The following is a 25,528-nucleotide window of genomic DNA, read 5'->3' on the forward strand; positions in this document are numbered from 1 at the left end:
GCTCCTCTGTTCATTTTTGATAGCACTCATACAGTTTCCATGGAGTGGTCTTCAACTTAAGTCTTGAAAATTGTGTAAGGTTGGGGCACTTGAGTGGCTCAGTTGATTAAGAATCCCATTCTTGATCTCTGCTCAGTTCTTAGGCTCAAGGTTGTGAGTTCAAGTCCCACATTGGGCTTGAGCATGGGGCCTACTTTTAAAAATCGGGTAGTGTTTCGGGGTGCCTGGGTGGCTCAGTCAGTTGAGCGTCCGACTTCAGCTCAGGTCATGATCTCGCAGTTCGTGGGTTCGAGCCCTGCATCGGGCTCTGTGCTGACAGCCAGCTCAGAGCCTGGAGTCTGTTGCGGATTCTGTGTCTCCCTCTCTCTCTGACCCGACCCTGCTTATGCTCGCACGCTCTTGCTCTCTCTCTCTTTCAGAAATAAATTAAAAAAAAACACTAAAAAATTTTTTTTAATCGGGTAATGTTTCAAGAGTGAAGAAGGAGATAGGCATTTTAGAGGGATCAATAGTAGCAGACAGAGTTGTAAAAATGGCAGAACTTGGGCTGGGAACTGATACTGTTTACACTCAAATGCCTAGAGGCTTGCAGTGCTGAAATTGGGTTATTTTTCTAAGCAACAGAAGTCCTTGAAAAGACTTGAGAATTTGTCAAAACAACTCAATAGTTCATCTGGGAAAGAGTGCTAGATTTTCTAGGATGAAATAAAAAAAAAAACAGAATAGGGAGGAAGAAATGAATATGTTATACAACAGTGATAACTCTAATTGAAATCTTTAAATCTAATTGAAATCTGTCATTGGAACAATTGTATCCCAGAATATATATAAGTATATACAATAATGTAGTAAATGAGTAGGATGATGTTTTAAATCAGTAGATAAATGATGAATTTTTCAGGAAATTTTGTTGAGAATACTCAACAACCATTTTGTGAAGAACAAAGTAGATCTCTCTTCACACCATATACTGAAATAAATCTCACAGAATAAAATAGATCAATAAAACCACTAAAAATTGAATCGATGATATCTTCCTATTTTCTGTTTTATTTTTATTTATTTTTTTAATGATCTGGCTTTTGAGGGACTGCCCCCTCCCAGGGCTAGCTAGTTCCTAGACAGAAAACTACTTCCTGTGAACTGCCTTTGATATACAAACAAACCAACCCAGACCCCATACTCCCAACCATGTCCTTTATCAAACTCACACACCAAGGCAATATTCCCCTGCCCTGAATAAACCCAGGACTAGGTACTGGACACCTAGGGACCACCCATATAGCCCAGGGCCTACCAAAATTATATAAACTATTCAATCCTAAAGTTATCATATTTACCCTGATTCGTTCATACCTTCCCATGAAAACCCAGTAAAGGCTCTGGACCATGCTCTCTCTTCTGCCTCCTGACCAGCCCCAGTCCTTCTCTGTGAGGCCCTGTGTGGCATGTCATACCTTTTGTCTCTAGGAATCTGTGAGTATAAACTTCTTCCTTCATGACTATCATTTCTGTATTTGTGTGTCTTACCATACCTAACTAAAACAAATCTCAGGTATATTTTTAGAACAGAAGTGAATATAGTTATGCCCTTAATGGATATCAGAGTAAAGAAGTCTTTATAATCATATAGAAAAATACAGAATCCAAAATGAAAGGACTGATCAATTTGATCAAATAAAGGTTGGGTGGTTTTTAAATAATTCTTTATAAAAGTCCGAACTGGGGGGAGGGTGGGGCGAAGTGGGGAATCATCATACAGGACAGAGTCAATACCATTTGCATACAAAGAGGATCTATAAATAAATAAGCAAAAGATAAAAATGGGCAAAGGATATAAATAGGCAATTTACCCACCACTGACATATCGACGTTTATTCTGCATAGAAATGCAGTCAATAAGGAGACAACATATTTGGGCTATCAAACTGGAAAAAATTAACAAAAATGATTATTCCTAGTCTTGACACATGAGATTGGAAGTATAACTTCTTTAGCAGACAATGTGGTAATGGATCTAAAAGTAAAGAATACTAAACAACTATTTTAAATGAATTTATTATTCAGTGACATGCATGGAGTGAGAGAAAAAAATCAGTTCTAAAATATTATGATGTAAACTTTGTGGGGTCAAACATTTTTAAATATATATTTACTCAAAGAGGAAATCTGGAAATACATAGGCCAAGATATTAATGATACTTGTTTCTGGGTGCTAGGATTATGGAGGATTTTAGTCTTTTTCTTAATTTTTTCCCTTACTTTTCTTAACATTCTTTTTACTTTTTTCCCTTAAATTGAACATGCACTGCTTTTGTAAAAACTAAAATAAAATAAAATAAATATATATTGTGTAAATTATATATATATCAGGTGTAAATTATATATATGTATCAGGTATAAATTATATATAATTACACACACATATATGTAATAAATCATATATATAATCAAATATAATCAATATATATATAATCAAAAACATCAATGCTTTATATTCCGTGGTGATGGGATTATGGGTTTTTCGTTTGAGAGTACTGTCAGATTTTCTACAACGTGAATATGTTAGTACTGAGTAATATCTTTTTTAAGGAAAGAAAAAAGGTATACTGGTGCTCCAAAGCTGAGCTCCGGAGCAGCGTGTCTCCTCCCGTAACCAGAGTACACCCGCGGGTCACTTCGCCTTCCACCTGGCCTTGAGCAGGGCTCTCCAGGTGTGAGCTTCTTTACGTCATCAGCAGCTCTCTCAAAGTAAGAACGTGCACCGCAGAGGGTTCTGGGAAGTGTAGTCCGGGCCCTTCCGAGTCGCCCACTTCCGCTTCCGGCCACCGCAGCACTGCCATAATTTCTTCTGCGATGGTGAGTAGCTTATGGGACGTGGGGCTTTTTGGAGGTCTTCGTTCCCGCCTCAGGGACAAGGGGCCTGGGCTCTAGGATCTGGGTGTAAGGGGCGTCAGAGCTAGGAGATTAAGACAACTCCGCCTGGCGAAGGAGAGGTCTGAGGAGGCGGATGCACAGAGCATCCCGGGTTGGGATGGGGGGCGGGGCTCGGGCCGGCAGCGCTGGGCGCCCCCAGGCTTCGAAGGAGCAGTTGGAAGTCAGCCCCAATGGCTTTGAGACGGGGACATCTCTCGATTGGGGAGACCCCAATCCAAGCAGTTTTGGATCAATGGTATCTGGAAATCTTTCACGGTAGCCGCACATCTACTTCTGTATGAATTTCAGACTTTTATGTGAAGTCATTTCTATAAAGAGCAGCAGAAGTTGATTTTTCGTGTTCTGTATGTTTTCCTTTGAGAATTATTAAGAGCCGTACAAGTTTTAAGAAATCATTTTGTAGTGATGCTAGCTGTTTTTTGCAGCGTCCGAGCCTCATGGGTTGAATTGTATTCTGTCACACAGCATATGAAAGTCACAGCTCTTAATTCAGACCTTTTTTTTAATAGTAGACTTTTCACCCATATTGCATTATTTTTTGTGTATGATTTAAGGAGGGGTGCATAAGACTCTCCGGTTATTCCAACTCCATACGTTGAAAAGACTCCTGTAATTGATCTATTTGTTCACTGTTAAGTCAGTACCGCTACTTCTTGATTACTGTAGCTTTAGAATAAATCTTGAAGTCAGAAAGAATGAGTCCAAGTTTTTCCTTTTTTGGTAGGATTGTTTTGGCTATTCTAGATTTTCTTTATTACAGTGTATATTTTAGAATCAGGGTGTCAAATCTTGCAAAAAGTCTGTTGAGATTTTGGTTGAAATTGCGTTGAAGAGAACAGGCAACCTTAAGTCTTTAATTGCATGAACATGGTATATCTTTAGGCATTTACAAATATTTTTTAACATATAGTGCTGTATTAGTTTCAGGTAGATAATGTAATGATTCAGTAACACTTGTACATTGCCCAGTGCTCACCAAAATAAGTGTAGTCTTGGGGCGCTTTGGTGACCCAGTGGGCCAAGTGTCTTACTCTTGGTTTTGGCTCAGGTCATGATCTCACGGTTTGTGGGTTGGGGCCCTGCATCAAGCTCTGCACTGAGAGCATGGAGCCTGCCTGGGATTCTCTATCTCTCTCTGTTGCTCTTTCTCTGCCCCTTCTCTCGTGCACTCTCTCTCAAAATAAATAAACATTTAAAAAAATAAGAGAACTCTTATCTCACCCACCTCTTCTCTGGCAACCACGTTTGTTTTTTGTGTTTGGTCTCCTTTTCTCTTTGTTCATTTTTCCCTGCTTTCATTCCATATATGAGGGAAATTATATGGTATTTGTCTTTCTCTGACTGATTCATTTCACTTAGCATAATACTCTGGGTCCACCCATGTTGTTGCAAATGACAAGATACTATCCTTTTTTTTTTTTTTTTTAATGACTGAGTAATACTCCATTGTATATATACATACCACATCTTCTTTATCCTTTCATCTATTGATGGACACTTGGGTTGCTTCCATAATTGGCTGTTGTAAATGATGCTGTAGTAAACACAGGGGTGCATAGATCTTTTCAAATTGGTTCTTTTGTTTTATTTGAGTAAATGCCCAGTAGTAGAATTGCTGGATTGTATGGCATTTCTAATTTTAATTTTTTGAGGAACTGCCATACTGTTTTCACTGTGGCCAAACCAGTCTGCATCCCCACGAACAGAGTGCCAAGGTTCCTTTTTCTTCACGTCTCCACCAACACTTATTATTTCTTATCTTTTTGATTCTACCGTTGTGACAAGGGTAAGGTGATCTCTCGTTGCCATTTTGATTTGCATTTTCCTGATGATTAGTGATGTTGAGCATCGTTTCCTGTATCTGTTGGCCATCTGATTGTCTCCTAGAAGCTACAGTGCATGCAGGCTTGTAGACAAGGCCCACAGTAAGAATGGCATGGGCGCTCTGAGCCTTGCAGGGAGGGAGGTCCCTTTCCCAGGGATAGGAGTAGATTACATGCAACTGGTGCTCAGAGATTTTTCCCTGTTGTGTAGCCAGGAATTGTGATGGAATCATGTTATCTCCTGGCTTGTTTTTATTTCACTTCCGTGCCTTCTTGGGACTCTGCCTTTTCTCAGAGAGATCTGCATAGAAGAGAAAGGAGTAACCCCTGGTCTCTTGACATCAGAGCTCCAGGTGAGTAGAAGTTTAGTTTCTTGTTGTTTTATGGCAATGCCAGCTCTCTTCCCAAAGGCCTGCTTTCCTGATCTTACTTATTCGTCATACCATGGTGTTGACAATGCCCATTGAGGCCCCTCACCCATGACTGGCTTCCCCCAGAAATGTTTTTTCCCTAAGGTTGGGGGCATTTCCCAGTGACTCTGTTTAGTGTATTCTCTCCCTGGCCTCTCGTATTGGTTCATGTAGTCAGTAAATCACTTAGGCTTACACTACTTCAGGGCTGTGCTAGGTACAGGGAAGAAATAATTCCAGTTACTATAATGGTTTGCATTTATTAAATGCTTATTATATGCCAGTGATGCTGATGGCTTTTGTTGCGATATCCTGGTACCTGGGACAGGGCCTGGCATATAGTAGCCTGTCCATAAATATTGATATTTGATTTGCTCAGCAACTTTGTAAGTTAGATATTGTTAGCCCCGTGTTACAGATAAGAATGCTAAGGAGTTATAACCATGCGGAAGTCAGGGCCTTTGCACTTGCGTCTCCCTCTGTTCTCTTCCCATCCCAGAGCTTTGCAGGGCTGATTTAATTTCATGCAGGCCTTAGAGACTGTCCATGACAAGCTAATTAATGCTGCCTCTCCCACCCCTGGCCCCTGTGTTCTGTCTCAGAGGACTTATGTTCTGGGTGGTGAATGAGAATCTATCATGTTCATCTTATTTTCTTCATTGCCCATTTTGTAATCAGAGGTCACCTTATTTGTAGACTTGTTGACCCGCTAGAATGTAGGCACCGTAAGAACGAGTATCTTGCCCATCTTATTTGGTCCTGTATCTCCAGGGTTTGCTATAGCATCCAAGACATAGTGAGACCCTGCATGTGTCTTTGTTAAACGAATGGGTGCCTGTATTCCTGGGTTGATGCTAGGATGGGTGAATGACAGCAGTGACAGTAGTTGGCGAGGATTTTCTGTGTACCATGCACTAGACTATGACCTTTATTCAAATAGGTATGCCTGTGTGTGAGAGAGAAAGACTTAATTCTTTCAACTCTGTAAGTGAGAAGTACTGTCTTCACTTAACAGCAGAAAGAACACACTCATTCAGAGATTGGTCTTTCTTGTGGTGTTAACACAGCTACAAAGTGGCTGAGCCCGAACTTAGACCCAGACCATTTGACAACCTCAGTGCTAAGAGTCAAGACCAGCAGCTGCGAGCTGGATTAAAATGCCATAATTTACCTGTTTGCTTTAAACTTCAACTGCAGACTCATATTTGATTTCTCCTTTTCATCCTCACATGTAATTATTTATCTAGTCCTGTTATTTCAACCTTTGCAATATCTCTTATTTCCATTACTCCTTTATCCCAGTGCCTTTGGTGCTAGTTATATTGGTCATCTTTCTCTGTCCAGTGTGAGCCCCGTATGGTTAAGGAGTATATCTTTCTTTAAACCTAAGCACCTGACATAATAGCATTTCAGTGAATGTGTACTGTCTTCCCAGCTAGAATGTTAGCTGCTCGAGCAGAGTTCTTTCCTGCTCTGATCACCATCATATTCCAGCATGCCCTGCATGGTCCTTTGCATGTACTTTATCAAGCGAATGAACTGCAGAACAAAACCATTCTGCTCTGTAGCTGCTCTCAAAAGACCCAGGATCCAAGTATCAGCAGGCTGAGGTCACATTAGTCCCATACTTCCATTTATTTTACTTTATTAAAAAATTTTGTTTAATGTTTACTTATTTTTGAGAGAGAGAGACACAGAGCACAAGCAGGGGAGGGATAGAAAGAGGGAGACACAGAATCCGAAACAGGCTTCAGGCTTTGAGCTGTCAGCACAGAGCCTGATGTGGGGCTCGAATTCATGGACAGCGAGATCATGACCAGAGCTTAAGTCAGACACTTAACCGACTGAGCCACCCAGCTCCCCCCCGCCGCCCATTCTCCCATTTAAATACATATTGAGCGCTTATGTCATGCCTGGAGCCAACTAAAATTCCAGCCCTCACAGAGTTCATATTCTCATGGGCACAGAAAGATAGTAAGAGAAACAGATGGTAGGTTAGGTAATATTCACAGAGGAAAATGAAGCAGGGATGATGCTTTGGGAGGCCTGGCAGAGGGACTTGCAATTATAAGTAGGAGAACCAGGGACAGTTTCACTGAAAAGGTGGCAAGTAGGGATCCAAAGGAAGAGAGAGGCCTGTGGATACTGGGGAAAGGAAACCGCAGTGAAGATGGGGACATGACTGGTCCATTTCAAGACCAGTGAGGAGGCCAGAGAGGCTGAGCAGAATGAGAAAGAGGAAGGACTGGTAGGAAATTGGGTATTGGGAAGTCAGATAGTGTAAGGTGTTTCACCTTTTGAAAGGACTTTGGTGAAGGTTTTGAGTGAAGTGAAGTTCTTGACCAGTGGAGTGACGTGACTTTATTTTTATTTTACATTTATATTTATTTTTCAATTTTAATTTTTATTTATTTTTAAATGTTTTATGATTTTTTTTCTTTTGAGAGAGAGAGACAGCATGAGCAGGGGAGGGTCAGAGAGAGAGGGAGATACAGAATCTGAAGACAAGCTCCAGGCTCTGACCTAACTGTCAGCACCGAGTCTGACACGGGGCTCGAACATACGAACTGTGAGATCATGACCTGAGCTGGAGTCAGATGCTCAACCAACTGAGCCACCCAGGCACCCCTTTTGTTTTTTATTTTTGAAAGAGAGGCAGAGCATGAGTGAGGGAGGGGCATGTAGAGAGGGAGACACAGAACCCGAAGCAGGCTCCAGGTTCTGAGCTGTCAGCACATGATAGCAGGGCTTGAACTTGTGAACCGTGAAATCATGACCTGAGCCAGAGTTGGACGCTTAACCAACTGAGCCACCCAGATGCCCCATTTATTTGTGTTTTTAAGAGATCATCCTGGCTGCTATCTAGGAAGTAGACTGTAGGGGGACAGGAATAGAAGCAGGGAGACCAGTTAGGAGTCTATTGCAGTAATTTAGGCAAGAGATGATGGTGGTTTGGACCATATTGAGAAGAATGGGTCAGGTGCTGGCTATAATTTGAAGGTTTTTGCTGCTGGTTGGATGTGGTATATGAAAAAGAGAAAAAAAAAAATCAGAGATTATTTCAAAATATGTGGCCTGCTTATTTGAAAAGAGGGCAGGACCCCTAGAGACAAATCTGGTGTTTGGTTTGGGGTCTGTGAAGTTGGAGACCTTTTGTAGACAGCCAAATGAGCATGTCAAGTCATTGACATACAGATACTGTTTGATGTTGCAAGGTTGGATGTGCTTATTGAGGAAGTGAATGAGTAGCAATAGAGAACTTCATTCAGTAAAGCTTGAGGCAGTCCTAACTTTTGGAGGTCAGGGATAGGAGGAACCACAGCAAAATTTTGTATAAACTGGAAACCCTGGGAAGCCCTGAAAGTTAGCCAGTCAGAGGAAGCTTGAGTATGTTAGCACCTGCTACTGTAACAGTCTTTATTTTAAAGTCTAGATTGTCTGATGTAAGTATGGCAACTCTGGCTTTCTTTTGTCGACCATTAGTATGATAGATGGTTCTCCATCGCCTTACTTTCAATCTGAAGGTGTCTTTAGGTCTAAAGTGGGTCTCTTGTAAACAGCATATAGATGGATCTTGTTTTTTTATCCATTCTGTTACCCTGTGTCTTTTTTCTTTTCTTTTCTTTTTTTTATTTCTAAGAGAGAGAGAGAGAGAGAGACAGCGTGAGCAGGGGAGGGTCAGAGAGAGAGGGAGACACAAACTCTGAAATAGGCTCCAGGCTCTGAGCTGGCAGTCAGCACAGAGCCCGACGCGGGGCTCGAACCCATGAACCACGAGATCATGACCTAAGCGAAAGTCGGACGTTTAACCGACTAAGCCACCCAGGCACCCCTGTTACCCTGTGTCTTTTAATTGGAGCATTTAGTCCATTGACGTTTAGAGTGAGTACTGAAAGATATGTGTTTATTGCCATTATGTTTCTTGTAGAGTTGGAGTTTCTGGTGGTGTTTTCTGGTCCTTTCTAGTCTTTCTTGCTTTTGGTCTTTATTCCCCTCCCCCCCCATCTTTTCTCCCCTCAGAGTGGAGTTTCTGGTGGTGTTTTCTGGTCCTTTCTAGTCTTTCTTGCTTTTGGTCTTTATTCCCCTCCCCCCCATCTTTTCTCCCCTCAGAGAGTCCCTCTTAAAATTTCTTGCAGGGCTGGTTTAGTGGTCACAAACTTCTTTAATTTTTGTTTATCTGGGAAACTTTTAATCTTTCCTTCTATTTTGAATGACAGCCTTGCTGGATAAAGAATTCTTGGCTGCATATTTTTCTGATTCAGCACATTGAATATATCCAGCCACTCCTTTCTGGCCTGCCAAGTTTCTGTGGATACGTCTGCTGTGAACCTGACCTGTCTTCCCTTATAGGTTAAGGACTTTTTTTCCCTTGCTGCTTTCATGATTCTTTCCTTGCTTGAGTATTTTGTGAATTTGACTATGATATGCCTTGTGGATGGTCAGTTTTTGTTGAATCTTGTGGGAGTCCTCTGTGCTTCCTGGACTTTGATGTCTGTGTCTTTACCTAGATCAGGAAAGTTTTCTTCTGTGATTTGCTCACATAACTCTTCTACCCCTTTTTCTCTCTCTTCATCTTCTGGGACCCCTATGATTCAGATGTTGTTCCTTTTTAATGAGTCACTGATTTCTCTTATTCTTAAATCATGCCCTTTTGCTTTAGTCTCCCTCTTTTTTTCTGCTTCATTATTCTCCATAAGTGTGTCCTCTGTATTGCTGATTCGCTGCTCTGCCACATCCATCTTTGCCACTGTGGCATCTATTCGATATTGCAGCTCAGTTAACTCTACTGAATTACTTGTGTGTCCCTATGTTGTTTTACTGTTTATACTGAGCATGTACTTTTGAGGTTCAAAAGTTATTCTTTCTGTCTTCATTTAGTAAACGTTTGCTGGACACCTACTATGGGCCAAACCCATATATCTAAGCCCTGGTGATATACCAGAGAGCAAAACAGGTAACATCCCTGCTTTAATGGGGCTGGCATTCTAGAAGGGGAAGACAGGTGGGAAACAGGTTAAACACAAGATGATGGCTCTGAAGTATCTTGAGGGACGTAGGCAGGATGAACTGAGAGGTTTGTGCAGTCATCCAAGTGAAGGATGATGATGAGTCGCAATAAAGATGTAGAAGTAGTGATGGGGAGAAGCTTGAAGTATACTTTGGAATAATAATTGGCAGAATTTTTTAAAGTTTATTTTTATTTGTTTTGAGGGAGAAAGAGAGGGGAGAGAGAGAATCCCAAGCAGGCTTTGCACCGCCAACAGAGGCTGACGTGGGGCTCAGACTCACGAACCGTGATAGTGTGACCTGAGCTGAAATCAAGACTCAGCCACTTAACTGACTGAGCCACCTAGGCTCCCCCCCCAATTTTTTTTTTTTAATGAATTAGCTGTAAGACATGGAATCCAGGTGATGCCTTTAAGGTAGATGGTACTTGCCCTTACCCGCATCAGGGCGATTAGAAGATAACTATTTGGGAGGAAAGACTTCCTTCCAATTGGGCTGTTTTTGCTTCACGATACCTTTTAGGCATCCAGGCGGTAGGTGGAATAGGGAGGGCTCAGTGCAGAAGGCAGGGCTGGCTATAAAGATTTGGGAGTTAGTGGCAGGTCCACATCTGTTTAATCATCCAACTGACCGCCTCTGGTCCCAGGTTTCTCCCTGTGACTCTGTCTCTAGTCTTGGGATCGATCTAGGATTCTGTTCTGAAATGTGCTCTGTCAGTGGCACTCCCTCTCCAGAATGGGGAGGTGGGTTCCTCTGGTCTGGCCCCTCCACTCTCATTTGGGTGGTGGTAGAGCAGGGTAGGTTCAGCATCCTTCATTGGGCTGTCCGAGTTCAGTCCTGACTCAGCGCTTATTGGGTGGATGTTCTTCGGCAAATAACATTCACTGTCTGAGATCTTTTTTTCTCATCAGTGAAATGGAGATAGCAAGGGTAACTACCTTGTGAGTAGTTGCTGATAAAAGATCACTCTTGATGCTCCAGAAAGTTCTCATGTTCTGTGAATGTTGTGAGGGTTAATGGAGATAAATCATGGAGAAATACTTAGGCTACAGCCCACCTTACAGTGATTTTTCTGTAAACATCAGGTGTTAATATTATCTGCCTTATATATGCATTTCTGGTCCCCCTGGTAACACACTGGTTGGCCTGTAGAGGACAGTTGCTAAAGTATAGTGGCTCTGGAACCAGACTCTGTGTGTTCATGTTCTAGTTTGAACTAGAACCCTGTCTCTTACTAGCTGTGTAACCATGGCCAGGTTCCCATTGTGTCTTGTGTCTCAGGTTCAGGGGTCCCCAAGGCCATGCCCATGTTCAGAGATTTGCCAGGACCCAGGGTACCTAGTATGTGATTCTGTGCATGGCAAAGGCTTGTTACAGCAACTCACCTGGTTGCACCCGGCTTCCTCCAGGCTCTACCCCACATGGCTTTTCCCTTGGCTGATTTTTAAAAGTTATTTATTTATTTATTTATTTATTTATGAATGAGAGAGGGAGGGAGGGGGAGGGAGAGAACAAGTTGGGGAGGGGCAAAGAGAGAGGAAGACAAGAATCTGAAGCAAGCTCCAGGCTCTGCACTGTCAGCACAGAGCCCAACATGGGGCTCAAACCCACAAACCATGAGATCGTGACCTGAGCTGCAGTCAGATGCTTAACCCATTGAGCCACCCAGGTGCCCCATGGTTTTGCTTTGTATTTTTAAACATACTAAGTCCTAGCTGAGTATGATTACATACTGAGTCCTGTAAGTCCTTCTTGCGAATCATTCAACTTGGAAGGGATCATGGGGACTGCCAGCACAAGCCCCATGGAGGCAGGGCTTGTGAATCTCTAGAAATCTCTAGAATTCCTGTGTCTAATACTGTTTTATAGGTTCTGAATATTTATGGAATGAGTAATATACAGACATGCATGCATTAAACCTTCCTATGGGGGCACCTGGGTGGCTCAGTCACTTAAGCATCTGACTTCGGCTCAGGTCATGATCTCATGGTTTTATGGGTTCGAGCCCCTCACTGGGCTCTGTGCTGACAGCTGAAGATGGTGTGGAGCCTGCTTGGGATATTCTCTCTCTCTCTCTCTCTCATCTATCTCTCCCTCTCTTTCTGTCTCTCAAAATAAATAAATAAACTTAAAAAAAAAAAAGAAACCTTACTATAGCTACTTTGCCTTCCTTTGTAAAATGTACCCATGAATTATTTTTACAAAAGTTAAATATGTATAGGGGCGCCTGGGTGGCTCAGTCAGTTAAGCATCTGACTTCAGCTCAGATCATGGTCTCACGGTTTGTGGGTTTGAGCCCTGCGTCAGGTCCTGTGCTGACAGCTCAGAGCTGGAGCCTGCTTCAGATTCTGTGTCTCCCTCTTTCTCTGCCCCTCCCTCATTTGCAGTCTGTCTCTCTCAAAAATAAATATTAAAAAACATTTTTTAAAAAAAGTTAAATATGTATAGAATCACAGCTCAATTTGTACTAGTAAGACCTTGTCACAGGTATTCCTGGTACAGGCTGAAGGCAAAGTAGGATTCTGAAGTCCCTCAGACGCAATTGTCTCCCTCTTGAGAACAACGATAATCTCACAGTACAGTTGATCACTGTGTTTCGCTGTGTTTACACTGCTGCTGTTTTCCTCAGTAGACTAGAGCAGTTTGCTTAAAGGTCGTGGGCTGCTGTTCATACCTGAGGATGACACAGAATGATGTGAAACTCCATTGCCTCTGCAGAGGCCTCCTTTGTCTGGGGACATGGTCACATAAACACACGTTGGTTGCTTCTCACCGCTGACATGGAAGCCTGTAAAAGGCGCGCGCGCGCGCGTGTGTGTGTGTGTGTGTGTGTGTGTAGGCGGTGGGGGCGGGGGCAGCAAAGAGCAGGATTTGTCCAACTGCTAATGGAGGCATGAGGGGCTGGTTGGTGAAGAAGTCATTCTGACTGAGGAGGTGATCTGGAGGTGTGTTGTGGACGTGGGCACTCTTAACGTTGGGCAGTGTTGAAATAATCATTTTGGAGGAAAAGTTGGTATTCTGTAATTTAGAGTCACATTGTAAAATGAGGGTGCCTCAGGGTGGCTCATTTGGTTAAGCGTCCAACTCTTGGTTTCAGCTCAGGTCATGGCCTCATGGTTTTGTGAGTTCAGGCCCCGCATTGGGCTCCGCACTGGCATCACCAAACCTGCTTGGGATTCTCTCTCTCCCTCACTCTCTGCCCCTCCCTCCCTCACACTGTCTGTCTCTCTCAAAATAGATAAATAAACTTAAAAAAATTATGGGGTGCCTGGGTGACTCTGTCCATTGTGCACCCAGCTTCGGCTCAGGTCATGATCTTGCAGCTTGTAAGTTCAAGCCCCGCGTTGGGCTCTGTGCTGACAGCTCAGAGCCTGGAGCCTGCTTCTGATTCTGTGTCTCCCTCTCTCTCTGCCCTTCCCCAGCTTGTGCTCTGTCTTTCTATCTCTCAGAAATAAATGTTAAAGGGGAACCTGGGTGGCTCAGTCAGTTAAACGTCTGACATCAGCTCAGGTCATGATCTTGCAGTTCATGAGTTTGAGCCCTGCATCGGGTTTGGTGCTTCCACCTCAGAGCCTGGAGTCTGCCTCGGATTCTGTGTTTCCCTCTCTCTCTGTTCCTCTCCCACTCACACACACACTCTCTCTCTCTCCGTCTCAAAAATAAAGATTTGAAAAAATGTTAAAAAAAACTTTAAAAAATTGTAAAACGGATGGACCATGTGATGGAAGCATTGTAGCTCCATGGCATTACCCTCTGAAGTGCTCACTCTGAACAAAGAGTGGTTCTTGCTTTGCTTTTTGGATACCCATGGAAGATTAGTTGGTTAGAATCAACATTATTGGCATCAAACATTAACAAAACTTGATTTGACTTGTCAAACCTAGCAGTTTCCTGCGTGCTTGTCTACCCTTCTTAGTGATGCCAAGTTTGCCTTTCATCTAGTAGGTGTTTGTGTTAATGGTGTTTCACATTTTAGGAGCCATTGACCTTCAAGGATGTGGCTGTGGTCTTCACTGAGGAGGAGCTGGGGTTGCTGGACCCCGCCCAGAGGGAGCTGTACCAAGACGTAATGCTGGAGAACTTCCGGAACCTGCTCTCTCTGGGTAAGGGGAGTGTCTGGGTAATCCACACTTATCTTGATTGGAATGTTCTTGTTTCCCGGGAGAAAAGGATATTTTTAGTCTTTGTATACAGGTTAAATCCCATTTTTATAGAACTGTTATAGTTTCATTTGGCCCATCTGAAATCTTTTCTCTGTATGTCCTTCAAAGACTTGAAAGTCAGGAGATTAGGACTACTTTTTCTGATTATTTTTTGCATGTCACAGATGAGCCTAAGGCTTGGAATTTCAAGGCAACAATCTTTCAAACCTGATAAGGCACCTCCAAGGAACAAGGCAGAGAGACTTGGGTAACGGAGAAACTCCCAAGAGATGCACGCCCAGGCAAGAACCATGGAGCCTGGGTCCTGAGCAGGCAGGAATGGAGTGAGCTGGTCATGCAGAGGCCCCTTCTGACCTCGATCTTACCTGTGGACACTTGTACTATTGTAGGTGATTGTTGTGCAACCTCATTTTCCACTCCTCGGTCCCTACCTTCTCACGGATTCTTCATGCTTTTCAGAGAATGACGTATTCAGAGTAACTGAGGGGTCCCTGGACTTTTCTCCCTTTGCTAGAAACAGCTAGTCAGTGTAAGATAAGCCAGTGGCAGACTCTTCCAGAATATTGAGAGTCCTCTGATGGATTTCTCATTTATCTCCAGTATCCTACAAGCCCTCAGCTGTTAACAGATTTGTGTTATTCCGGGCCTTGGGATAAGAATCACCAATAAAGAATATCAAAAAGCGTGGGCAGATTTTTTAAATAACCTGGAGCTACACGGCAAACCTGACAGTTTGGATGGCTTGCAGTCAGTGACAGAGATAAGTTGAATATTTTTATGCCTCTGTGCTGTGTCGGTATCTTGTGGATTCCTATTTGAGATGCTTCTGGTAGACCGGGACACAGCTACTGCACTTTGATGGATTTGGTGCTTTGTTTCTTCCCCATGTTCAGCTCACACGTGCCCAGAGTTAGATTCACTCTGGGAGACAGCGCTCAGTAGGCTCTAAAACAGGACTTCTGTGTGTGACTCCCTACCTACCCCTTCCACACGGCATGGCAGAGTGACTTCACTGGGTTACTCACTCACCCTCTCTGTGCGTTGGGTCCCTCATCCGTTAAATGAAAATGATACAGGTTCCCACCTCAGTGTTATTCTGAGAGTTAAATGAGTTAATAGGTGTACATCGTCAGCACATGGGAAGCGTTATAATAACATTAGATGTTATTATTAGGAGCAACAACATTAAGCAAAAAAGTGCATCATCTCCGTAGGAATCTGTTCGGAATTTCTTTTTCCCTTAGGCAACTAGATGATGAGATGTAGTTCGTTACTAGTAGGATCATATTAACGTTTAGCTTCAAAGCTTGTTAATAGGAACCTCTTCTTTTTTTTCTCCCCCCCCAGACATAAAAGGAGTCCCCTGGTAGTTACAATACATACAGGTGAACTTTGCTCCAGGCCATTACTGGTCCAAGTCTGACAGCCTGGCTTGGCTTGAGGTCCCTGAGCCAGTATTGTACCTGTTCTCATCTCGGAATTGTCTTTCACCCCGCAGGAGAGAAGAATGAAAAGGATACGGCGTATATTGAAGACAGAGAGCTAAAATGCCTTTCCTACAGAGGGCTCTCCTGCTGGAAAATTGGAGAACAGGTGGCTGGTGAATTAACTGGGAGTCAAGACCGGAGAGTGGATCTTCAAGGGAATCTTCAAGGGAAAGAGTTCCAGTTCTCAGAAGACACTTCTCCCTGCCATGGGTGGGAAGGAGCATCTCCTTGGGGTTCACAAATTGACAGTTTGGCAGGCAGTCTTCAAGGACCCATCAGTTCAGAAAATCAAGAGTTTCCAGCCTGGAAAGCTGTAAGACCGGTATCCGTTAGAGAATCTTGGATGAAAGCCTTTGCGAACGAGTCGTGGAATATTCGAGAAAGGTGTAAAAGACTCCACACGCAAGGCACAGTGTATAAACCTGAGTGGGACGGTTTCGGCTTCAGCTGGACATCACGTTGTCTCAATGACCACAGATTACCGGAAAGAGAGAGACCATGTAATTGCGACCAGGGTGGGAAAGACCGTGTTAAAAAGTCAACACTCCGTCACCCCGACCCGGAAGAGGATTCCTTGAACGGAAACGAACGTGGCAATGGCTTCCGGGAAGCCTCGCACCTTCCTGCTCACCCAAGGGTGCCCTGGAAAGAGAAGCCCCTTAAATACCCCGAGTTTGGTAAGGGTCTGAGGCAGACTGCCCACCTCGAGAGACCTCAGAGGACCCCCAAGGACGAGAAACTCTCCAGGAGTAACGAGCGCGCCAGGGGCATCCGGCAGAAGGCGCGCAGCCCCAGCCGGCCCCGGGCCCCGGCGGGGGAGATGCCCTTCAGATGCGACGTGTGCGGGAAGGGCTTCCGCTATCAGTCGATCCTCCTCATCCATCAGGGCGTGCACACCGGGAAGAAGCCCTACGCGTGTGAGGAGTGTGGGAAGGCCTTTGGTCGCAGCTCGAACCTGCTGGTGCACCAGAGGGTGCACACCGGAGAGAAGCCCTATAAGTGCGGCGACTGCGGGAAGGGCTTCAGCTACAGCTCGGTGCTGCAGGTGCACCAGCGGCTGCACACGGGCGAGAAGCCCTACACGTGCGGCGAGTGCGGCAAAGGCTTCTACGCCAAGTCCGCGCTGCACAAGCACCAGCACGTGCACCCGGGCGGGAAGCCCTTCAGCTGCGCCGAGTGCGGGAAGGGCTTCTCGTGCAGCTCTCACCTGAGCAGCCACCAGAAGTCGCACGCGGGGCAGAAGCCCTACCAGTGCGACCAGTGCGACAAGGGCTTCAGCTACAACTCGTACCTGCAAGCCCACCAGCGAGTGCACACGGGGCAGCGCCTCTTTGACTGCGACGTGTGCGGCAAGAGTTTTAGCTACAGCTCGGGGCTCCTGCGGCACCAGCGGCTGCACACGGGCGAGAAGCCCTACAAGTGCGAGTGCGGCAAGGGCTTCGGCCGGAGCTCGGACCTCCACGTCCACCAGAGGGTCCACACTGGAGAGAAGCCCTACAAGTGCGTCGAGTGCGGGAAGGGCTTCCGGCGGAATTCGGACCTTCACAGTCACCAGAGGGTCCACACCGGGGAGAGGCCCTTCGTGTGCGAGGCGTGTGGGAAGGGCTTTATTTACAGCTCCGACCTCCTCATCCATCAGAGGACCCACACCGGTGAGAAGCCCTACAAGTGTGCCGAGTGCGGCAAAGGCTTCAGTTACAGCTCGGGGCTTCTCATCCACCAGAGGGTCCACACCGGCGAGAAGCCCTACAAGTGCGAAGCGTGCGGGAAGGGTTTCCGGTGCACGTCAAGTCTCTACAAACACCAGCGGATCCACACGGGGAAGAAGCCCTACACGTGTGATGAGTGCGGCAAGGGCTTCAGTTACGGCTCCAATCTGCGCACCCACCAGAGACTGCATACGGGAGAGAAACCTTACACGTGTTACGAATGTGGCAAGGGCTTCAGATATGGCTCTGGTCTCCTCAGTCATAAGAGGGTGCACACCGGGGAGAAACCCTACAGGTGTGACGTGTGTGGGAAGGGCTACAGTCAGAGCTCACATCTTCAAGGCCACCAGAGGGTCCACACAGGCGAGAAGCCCTACAAATGTGAGGAGTGTGGGAAGGGCTTTGGCCGAAGTTCCTGCCTTCATGTCCACCAGAGGGTCCACACTGGCGAGAAGCCCTACAAGTGTGGGGAGTGTGGGAAGGGCTTCAGTTACAGCTCAGGGCTGCGAAATCATCAGCGAGCGCATGTTAGCGAGAAACTGCAGAAGTAGGCACACGCCGAGGTAGAACTCAGAACTTAACACTCATCTGAGCGCCCACGCAGGAGGAAGACTTTGTGAACTTGATGTGTAGGGAGGGCGCCAGTGGAGGCTGACCTGGTCACAGCAGTTGGCCTGCACAGGAAGAGAAGATCTGGAAGTCTGATAGATGGGAAAAGCACTTGAGTCACAAACTTTGCTCTCCAGGAGTCCCTCTCCCAGAGGAGTGTCCTTGAAGTATGGCGGGGCCTCAGTAAAAATCGTCACTCATTGGAGTCAGTCCAGCAGGGAGCTTTTTATGAATGACATATAACAGCATATCAGAGGACCAAATTGTGGACATGGATTCCTTCCGGGGTGGGGGGGTAGGGAAATACCTACACATGGGACAAATGTAGGCAAAAATCGTCACCTTACTAAAACCAATATTGTGCGTACCTTTTAGAAGATGGTTTTTACAAAACCGGAAAGATGATGTTCACATTGGTTGGGGCAAGTCACTTTCAGAAGACCAGGAATAGTTAGAGTCTCCCTCTTGGCAGGTATATCTCCAGATGATGTAGCTCCATCCCATTTTTATCACGGTGCGGTGACTGTGTTTTATCTCCTAGAGATAAACACCGCTCTCCTAGACAGGACTATTTCATTTTATCAAGTTTTAAAAACACAATCCGACTGGCATTGCATTGAATTTATGGGTTAATTTATTGCTATCATGAATATATTTCTGCCCCATTCGTTTGATTTCCTAGTGGTTTTTTGTTTGTTTTGTTTTACAGATACACATTAGAGCACTTAAAAAAAATCAGAAATACCCCTTTAACTTGTCAGAACAGCTGTGGTAACACAGAGTCACCAAAGCCACCATCCGTGGGGATCTATGGAGACAGGCACTTGTTAATGTATTGGTGGGAGTGAAAATAAGCAGTCTTTTTTTTGGAAAGAATTTGTCAGTGTATCAAGTTCAATTTGTGTAGCCTTTAAAGTGGCAATAAGTGTAGTCATTGATAGTTGGGAGATAGTTGCACTGTGGAAAAAGATTATGCCTATGGCTGTTTCTTAGCATAGTCTTACTATAGCAAAAAAAAAATTAGTACTCCAAGTGTAATAAATGAAGGCACATGTAAATGAGTGAAAACCACTAAATATAGGCAGCGCCTACAATGGCATTGAAGGTTGCCCACAAACTATTTTGTGAGTCCGGAAAGTCGTGGAATAATTTTAGTATGACTCCATTTTTGTTAGTGCGGTTTTGTGTCTGTATGTTTATATATAGAGAAAAATACGTGTGAAAGGTTAGTATGATAACTGCGTATCTCTAACAAGTGGGATGTGGGGTATGCAATACATTCATGTACTTTTATGCATTTTACTTTTTAACAAAGAGTTTATATCAGTTTTATAACAATAGTAAAGCTATTTTTGTAAAAAAAATTAAGTCTGGTAGAACAGTGCCTTATGGTCAAAGATCCCTGTTATAACCTCTTTCCTTTATTTTTTTATTTTGCTTTTTCTGCTGTTTACTTAGCATGTAGTACCAAATATAAAGCATACACATGAACTGAGAAATTTGTGATTTAGATACTTTCAGAGGCTGCATAATTTTTTTTTGGCTTGGGCAGAAACGAGGTGGTCTGGATAACTGGTTGGAGCTGTGGTGCTCCACTCTGCATTCTGGCCCCTTGGGACCAGTGAGCCCCCAAGCCAGGCTTTGCAGAGGGCATTCCCTGTAGTCTGACTTCTTCTTCGGGGAGACTCGAGACGTGGGGCACAGTCTGGGCTGAGTTCCTCTCTGCTGCCTGGGCTGCTAGACAATCTCAGTTGTAGATGTGTCAGGGAGGGGGGCTGGGGGCACTTTCTATCCAAATAAATAGTTAAAGCACATGTCTGGGAGTCAAGCAAAGTGTCGATAGCTAGAATGGTTAGCTTTCAGAAGGGGGCTTGAAAAAAATCTCCAGTATTTTTTGGAGGGTGATTCCAATCATGGGGTGGGTTTTAGAGCCAAAGAACCAACATAGAGGCCATTCTTGCACCTGAGACTTCAAGGTTTGTGGTCGAAAGGTTCAGCTCACTTACTGGATTTCCAAAGGAGGACCTCAGATTCTTAAAATTGGGCAGCATCTCCCCAGTGTTCTGGAAGTGGCTGTCAGATGCTGCCTGCAGCTACAGTCATCTGAATGCTTGACCAGGGCTTAAAGGATCTGCTTCCAAGATGGCTTTGGTCATCATAGAACCTTGGAACAGGAGGCTTCAGTTCCTCAGTGGCCGTTGAAAAAGGTCTAAGATCCTCTCACCACATGGGTTTCTCTACAGGACTGCCTGAGAGCCTTCATGACAGGGCAACTGACTTCCCTCCAAGCAAGTGATCAGAGAGGAGAGCACAAGCAAGAAGCCACAGTGCCTTTTTTGACCCTGAAATCGCCATCACTTCTGCTTTATTCTATTCCTTAGGAGTCCCTATGGGGAGAGGCAATAGGCCTCACCTCTTGCAAGAAGGACTAGAGAATTTGTGGATGTGTCTGGAAAGTACCATAACTACCAACAGCATGGGAGAATAACACGGTTGGAATGGTCTTGCCAACAGTCAACTTTTGTAGATGTGTCCTGATTGTTCTGGCTGCTAGAGGCTGTCCTTGAGTTCCCACTGGGTTGCCTAAAGCTTACCCAGGTGCCAATCAACTGCTGGTGTTTTAGTGGCAGCAAGGGCTACAAGAGAGTCAAGGGCAGTGCTGCAACCACCATGGATTGCTTTGCATTCATGTAAAAGTGCAGTGATTTCCATGCAAAATCAGCAGTAGCAAGTGAAGTAAGGTGTCACTCTCTCTTGACATTCTTTGAATGTTATATGGCAGAAAAGCTAATACAAGTTTCAGGACATTTGGGGAGTTGTAAAAGCATGATCTGCAGCGTGGAGTCAGAATGGAATGATTGGTAATATACCAAGAATGATGTTGAACAAGTTGGTTCTAACCAAAGTGTGTTGATTGGGGAGATGAGACGGGCATAGAATATAAAGCGTATGGTGACAGTAAGGTGGTATCCTATCAACAGATTGACATGCGGTCATTTTATAAGGTAGAGTCAGAGATTTAAAATACCTATGTCCAAGCAGCTTTTCTGGGTCCAGACAAAGTGTAACTTCCTCAGAACAGGCTTTAGCCTACATATAAATATCTCAGATATAAAATGCAGCCTAGTATTATTCCAACACCAGTTGGAGAAGGAAGCATGCCAACTTGAGATAATCTGCCAGCACCCTCTAGGATGAGGTGGTATGATAGCAGGTCAGAAATTATATTGGAGTTACTCACATTTGGGAGACCTCCTGCATCCAGATGTGTTGATCAGAGCACTGAAAACACCTAAGCCTGTTGTTGCCTTGGCCCCCAGAGTCACGGTGTAACACGGTATCCTGCCATTTGACCATCAGGAGTGTGTGCATATCATTTTCAACCCCTTGAAGTGTTCCTTCTGACTGAAATTGGGGTGATCAAGAGGTACTATGTGTCAGGCACCCTGGGTCTAAGCATTGGGGAAACAACCATTAAGAACACTGTGGTTGGGCCAGAGAGGGCAAAGAGAAAGTAGTAGAAGAGAGGTCAAAAAGGAGAGGCTGAAAGGGAATAAATTAACTCAAATGTGGAGGATTGACATATTTATGGCAGATACTACTGAGGCATGTTAAAGAAACATCGGCCCCCATCCAGTAAAAAGACTGTTTTAGTATCTACCAAAATTAAGGATGACTCCAATCTCTTACCCCCATGATGGCACATAAAGTAAGATACTTTCTGTAACGGGAATCTTAAAATGCAAAATGTAAGTTCCAAGAGGGGAGACTTCTCAAAGGGAATCCAAAAACTTTTCGTTGTCTTCGTGATTTGTGGAAATAGGCCTCTTCTAAGACCTCCACCCACCCAGACTCGGTGCTATCCCCTGACTCAAAACAGAAGGCACTGGTGGTTAATTCGTTCTTCTCCAGAGAAGGAGAAACCTATTACAGGACTATGTCTGCTCTCCAGTGTGGAAGATCTTGCAGACTCCCCTTCGATGGAAACGAGCCGTGAACAGGTATTTAAATACATCTTAAATTGGAAAACCGCGTGTTTCTAAAATTAAAGGGTATGTCTGCAGAATAAAAACCTGTAAGGATTTTCACTAAAAGGGGAGCAAGTGCTCATTTCCAGGTAGTTAAGAGAATCTTGCCTCTCTTTCATGATCATGCGTGGAGAGTGACTTAACTATTGCTAACATTTCACTACTATTATTTTACCGCTATTGCGATTGTTGTTATGATCGTTTTAGGTACATGACTAGCATGCGCGTGGCCCCAGCGGGGCACGGATTCCCGGCAAACAGCCTCCCAGCTGCTGCGGCGCAGGGGCTTCTGGGGATTGTAGTCCGCAGGCTTCCCTGCGCATGTGCTATGGGCTCCGGGGGGGGGGGGCGCTGTGGTGGCCAATGAAAGAGCCCTCTTGGCGGGGCGGAGTATTGACGTGTTCGCCGGGCATTCCTTGGGAAGGGGAGGGAGAGCTTGATCAGAGCTGTGTTTGGGGGCACCGCCTCGGGTAGCGCCTCTGCAGGTTTTGGGCTAGGGGCTGTGCATCCCCGCGTCAGGATTGGTGTCAGTCTTGGAATGTGCATCTCCAGATCCAGGTGGGGGGTGTGTGTGGAGGGCGTTGGCCCGTGTTTGGGGAATAATGGTTTGGGCCAGGCGTCCCTGAATGCGGAGAGGGGCGGGCTCAGCAGTTCATCTCCGAGTATGGGGGACGGTTTGGGCTGTTCATTCCTGGGCTTGGCAGGGAGACGATTCGAGATCAGTACCCCAAACTTTCTGGAATCTTGGATTCTGAACGCTGTGTTTGGCATCTGATAGCTCTGTCTCCAGCGGGCATCTTGTTACCCAAAACTGGGTTCCCGTCTTGGTAGGTGTTGAGCCAAAAGACACAACAAAGCCAAAAAAAAAAAAAAAAAGGAAGGGTTTTACTTGCACGATTAAAGGGGAACACCGGAGATATTTCCCAAAGCAGTGCTTCCTGGGACAATAAAACTCGGGAAGTTTTAAAGTAAGAGTGCATACATATTCATGAAGGAGCTTGTGCAGGGGAGAATTCAGCCTGGAGTTGGGGCAAAAGTCGTCTTAAAATGAGCGAGTCCAGGTCTTAGTTGTTTTAAGTCAGGAGGGCTGGCAAGGGTCAGCATCATCAATTCTCTGGCTTCAGGTGCTCAGAGGGGTTTAGATCCTGCAAAGGTCACTCAAGAATGTGCTTCAGGTCACTCTTCACTTTTGAATCCGCCCTAGGAGTTTTACCATTGATTTCTCGTCCCTAATATAATTAGACTATCTCGTGACTTGATAGTGGCTGTTTATTCTTACCTTCTTTTGTTCCCTTAAAGCCATGAACTACAGAGGTCTATTCTGCAATTTCAACATATCCCAGGAAGTTCTGCAAGAAAAGTGCCAAGTGCCAGTTAGGCTTAGATCACAAGAGAGACGGGACCTAAAATGACTTTTCTTATGTCAAGAAGCTCTATCAAAAACAAAAACAAAAACAAAAAACAAAAACCAATCTATGTCTCATCTTTCTTTTTCCGGGAACCCCTAACTCTGCTTACATCTTGGCTTTTCTCCTCCGTCTGGTTAGACATTTGGAGTAGTCTCTGAATACAGTTTGAAAATAACCACCCCAAATTATTAACCCCATCCTCACCCTGCATGCTGTGAGGCAGGGAGTGCAAACTTTGAGGCTGATTAGCCACAAGTAACAAGTGGCAAACTGTTCAGTTGCAGTCAACAGAATAGAAATTTGAACAACTGACTCTCCATTTGATGAAATTAGAGAATCGATGTAAACTATATTAGGGGTAATATCAGCACTTTTAAAACTATTTCATATCTTTTAGGACTACATAATGAAGAACTTCTGGATAAGACAATATGATGAATATGGTATCAGGGATACTCTTCAAACTAACATGTGAGTACATTGGGAATAGGTAGAGGCATCATTGAAATAAGAGTGACCATGTGTTTGTAACCGCTTAAGCTGCATGATTGGTACCTGGGAGTTCATTCTATTCTGTCTACCTCTCCATGTATTTGAATGTGTAATAAAATGTTTTTGAAACAGTATTACAATTAACTAGCTAGGAAGTGCTCTGAGGAAGCATAGAAAGGTTGAATTTTACTCTTAGTTGCATATAGTATGTGGGAGCCAGATATTGTGAATTCCCCCTCAGACTATACGCGTGGGCCCCGTGAGCCACTGTGAGCTCAGAGGTGTGGTCAGAGCTTCAGGTGTTTCAATAAAATTCTGAGGCTTTCTTCCGTTCTTAAATGAAATTGATTCATAAGTATTTTATGTCTTTTGTCTCTTGTGAATGGGATACTTTTCTTCTATCTCTGTAAATATGAGTGAGAAGTAAGCCCACCGACCCAATCAAAGGAGGGACATGGAGACTTGGAGCAGAGTGAAGCGAGGCTTTAATCAACATTCTTGCAAAAGCAGGTGTTTGATAGGCAGTCACAGCAGATGATTTATTTCCTAGCATGCAAGTCCCTCCCCTGGCTCCTCATTGGCTGCCCCGCCCCCACTCACACTCTGTCTCTTGCTCTCAAAAATAATCATTTTTAAAAAGTTAAATAAAGAAGAAGAAACCAGGATTTACTCAGAATTTGTTAAACCCGCGCTCTCATGGATTGTTTCTTGGCAGTTCTGTGTCCTCGGGATCCCACTCTTCCCAAGAGGAAGACAGTATGGTTAAATTCTGGGTAAGTCAAGGTTTCCTTTCTCTCTCTTAAGTGCCATGTCCCTTCTGAGGAGCTGTTTTCTGAAAGGAGTGACGGCTTTGTCTTAGACATTTTACCTTGCTCCCAAGAGCTATGCGAGAGAGGTGATGCTTTGTCCCTTTGCAGAAAGGAAGGGTGTCAGGATGTCTATTTCAGTGCTATTTCAAGTACAGTTCACATACACATGCCATTCCATGAGCTGCTTGTCACTGAGGGATCAACACAGCAGTCAAGAGGAAGAATTCAGAAACCTTTAATGTCTATTTATTTTTGAGAGAAAGAGATTGAGAGAGACAGAGCACAAGCTGAGGAGGGGCAGAGAGAGAGACACACACAGAATTGGCAGTAGTTCCCAGACTCTGAGCTGACAGCACAGAGCCTGACACAGAGCTCGAACTCATGGACTGTGGGATCATGACCTGTGCTGAAGTCTGACACGTACCCGAGTGAGCCACCCAGGCGCCCCAGAAACTTTTATAGCAATGTAGTATTGCCACAACATTTGCGTGATCACATGACCACACTCTGTGTAGTGCAGGCTCCAGTCTGCGTAAATAATAAGATCTGAATGGGTATATATCCATCAGGGTTCAACCAGTGAAGTAGGAACAGTATGAGATATATATTAAGAAGAGATTCATATGAGATTTATTTTATGTGGCT

The 25,528-nt window shown here is 44.6% G+C and overlaps 1 protein-coding gene across 2 annotated transcripts in view; it reads left to right on the forward strand.

The window, feature by feature from the left end:
- ZNF229 (zinc finger protein 229) overlaps positions 1 to 19,591 on the forward strand; it is a 33,960-nt gene extending 14,369 nt beyond the window's left edge. The window contains exons 1-3 of one of the 2 annotated variants that reach the window (XM_077747482.1): positions 2,831 to 2,859; positions 14,154 to 14,280; positions 15,839 to 19,591. In XM_077747482.1, the coding sequence (XP_077603608.1) occupies positions 2,857 to 2,859; positions 14,154 to 14,280; positions 15,839 to 18,087 (2,379 nt within the window). In that variant the 5' untranslated portion in view covers positions 2,831 to 2,856 and the 3' untranslated portion in view covers positions 18,088 to 19,591. Of the gene's footprint in view, positions 1 to 2,830; positions 2,860 to 14,153; positions 14,281 to 15,838 lie in introns of those variants that run through there. The other variant, XM_077747483.1, reaches the window with a different exon arrangement.
- The last annotated feature ends 5,937 nt before the right edge of the window (positions 19,592 to 25,528 follow it).

Source organism: Crocuta crocuta, unplaced genomic scaffold, assembly GCF_008692635.1.
Source record: "Crocuta crocuta isolate KB4526 unplaced genomic scaffold, BGI_CrCroc_1.0 scaffold334, whole genome shotgun sequence".
Taxonomy (NCBI): domain Eukaryota; kingdom Metazoa; phylum Chordata; class Mammalia; order Carnivora; family Hyaenidae; genus Crocuta; species Crocuta crocuta.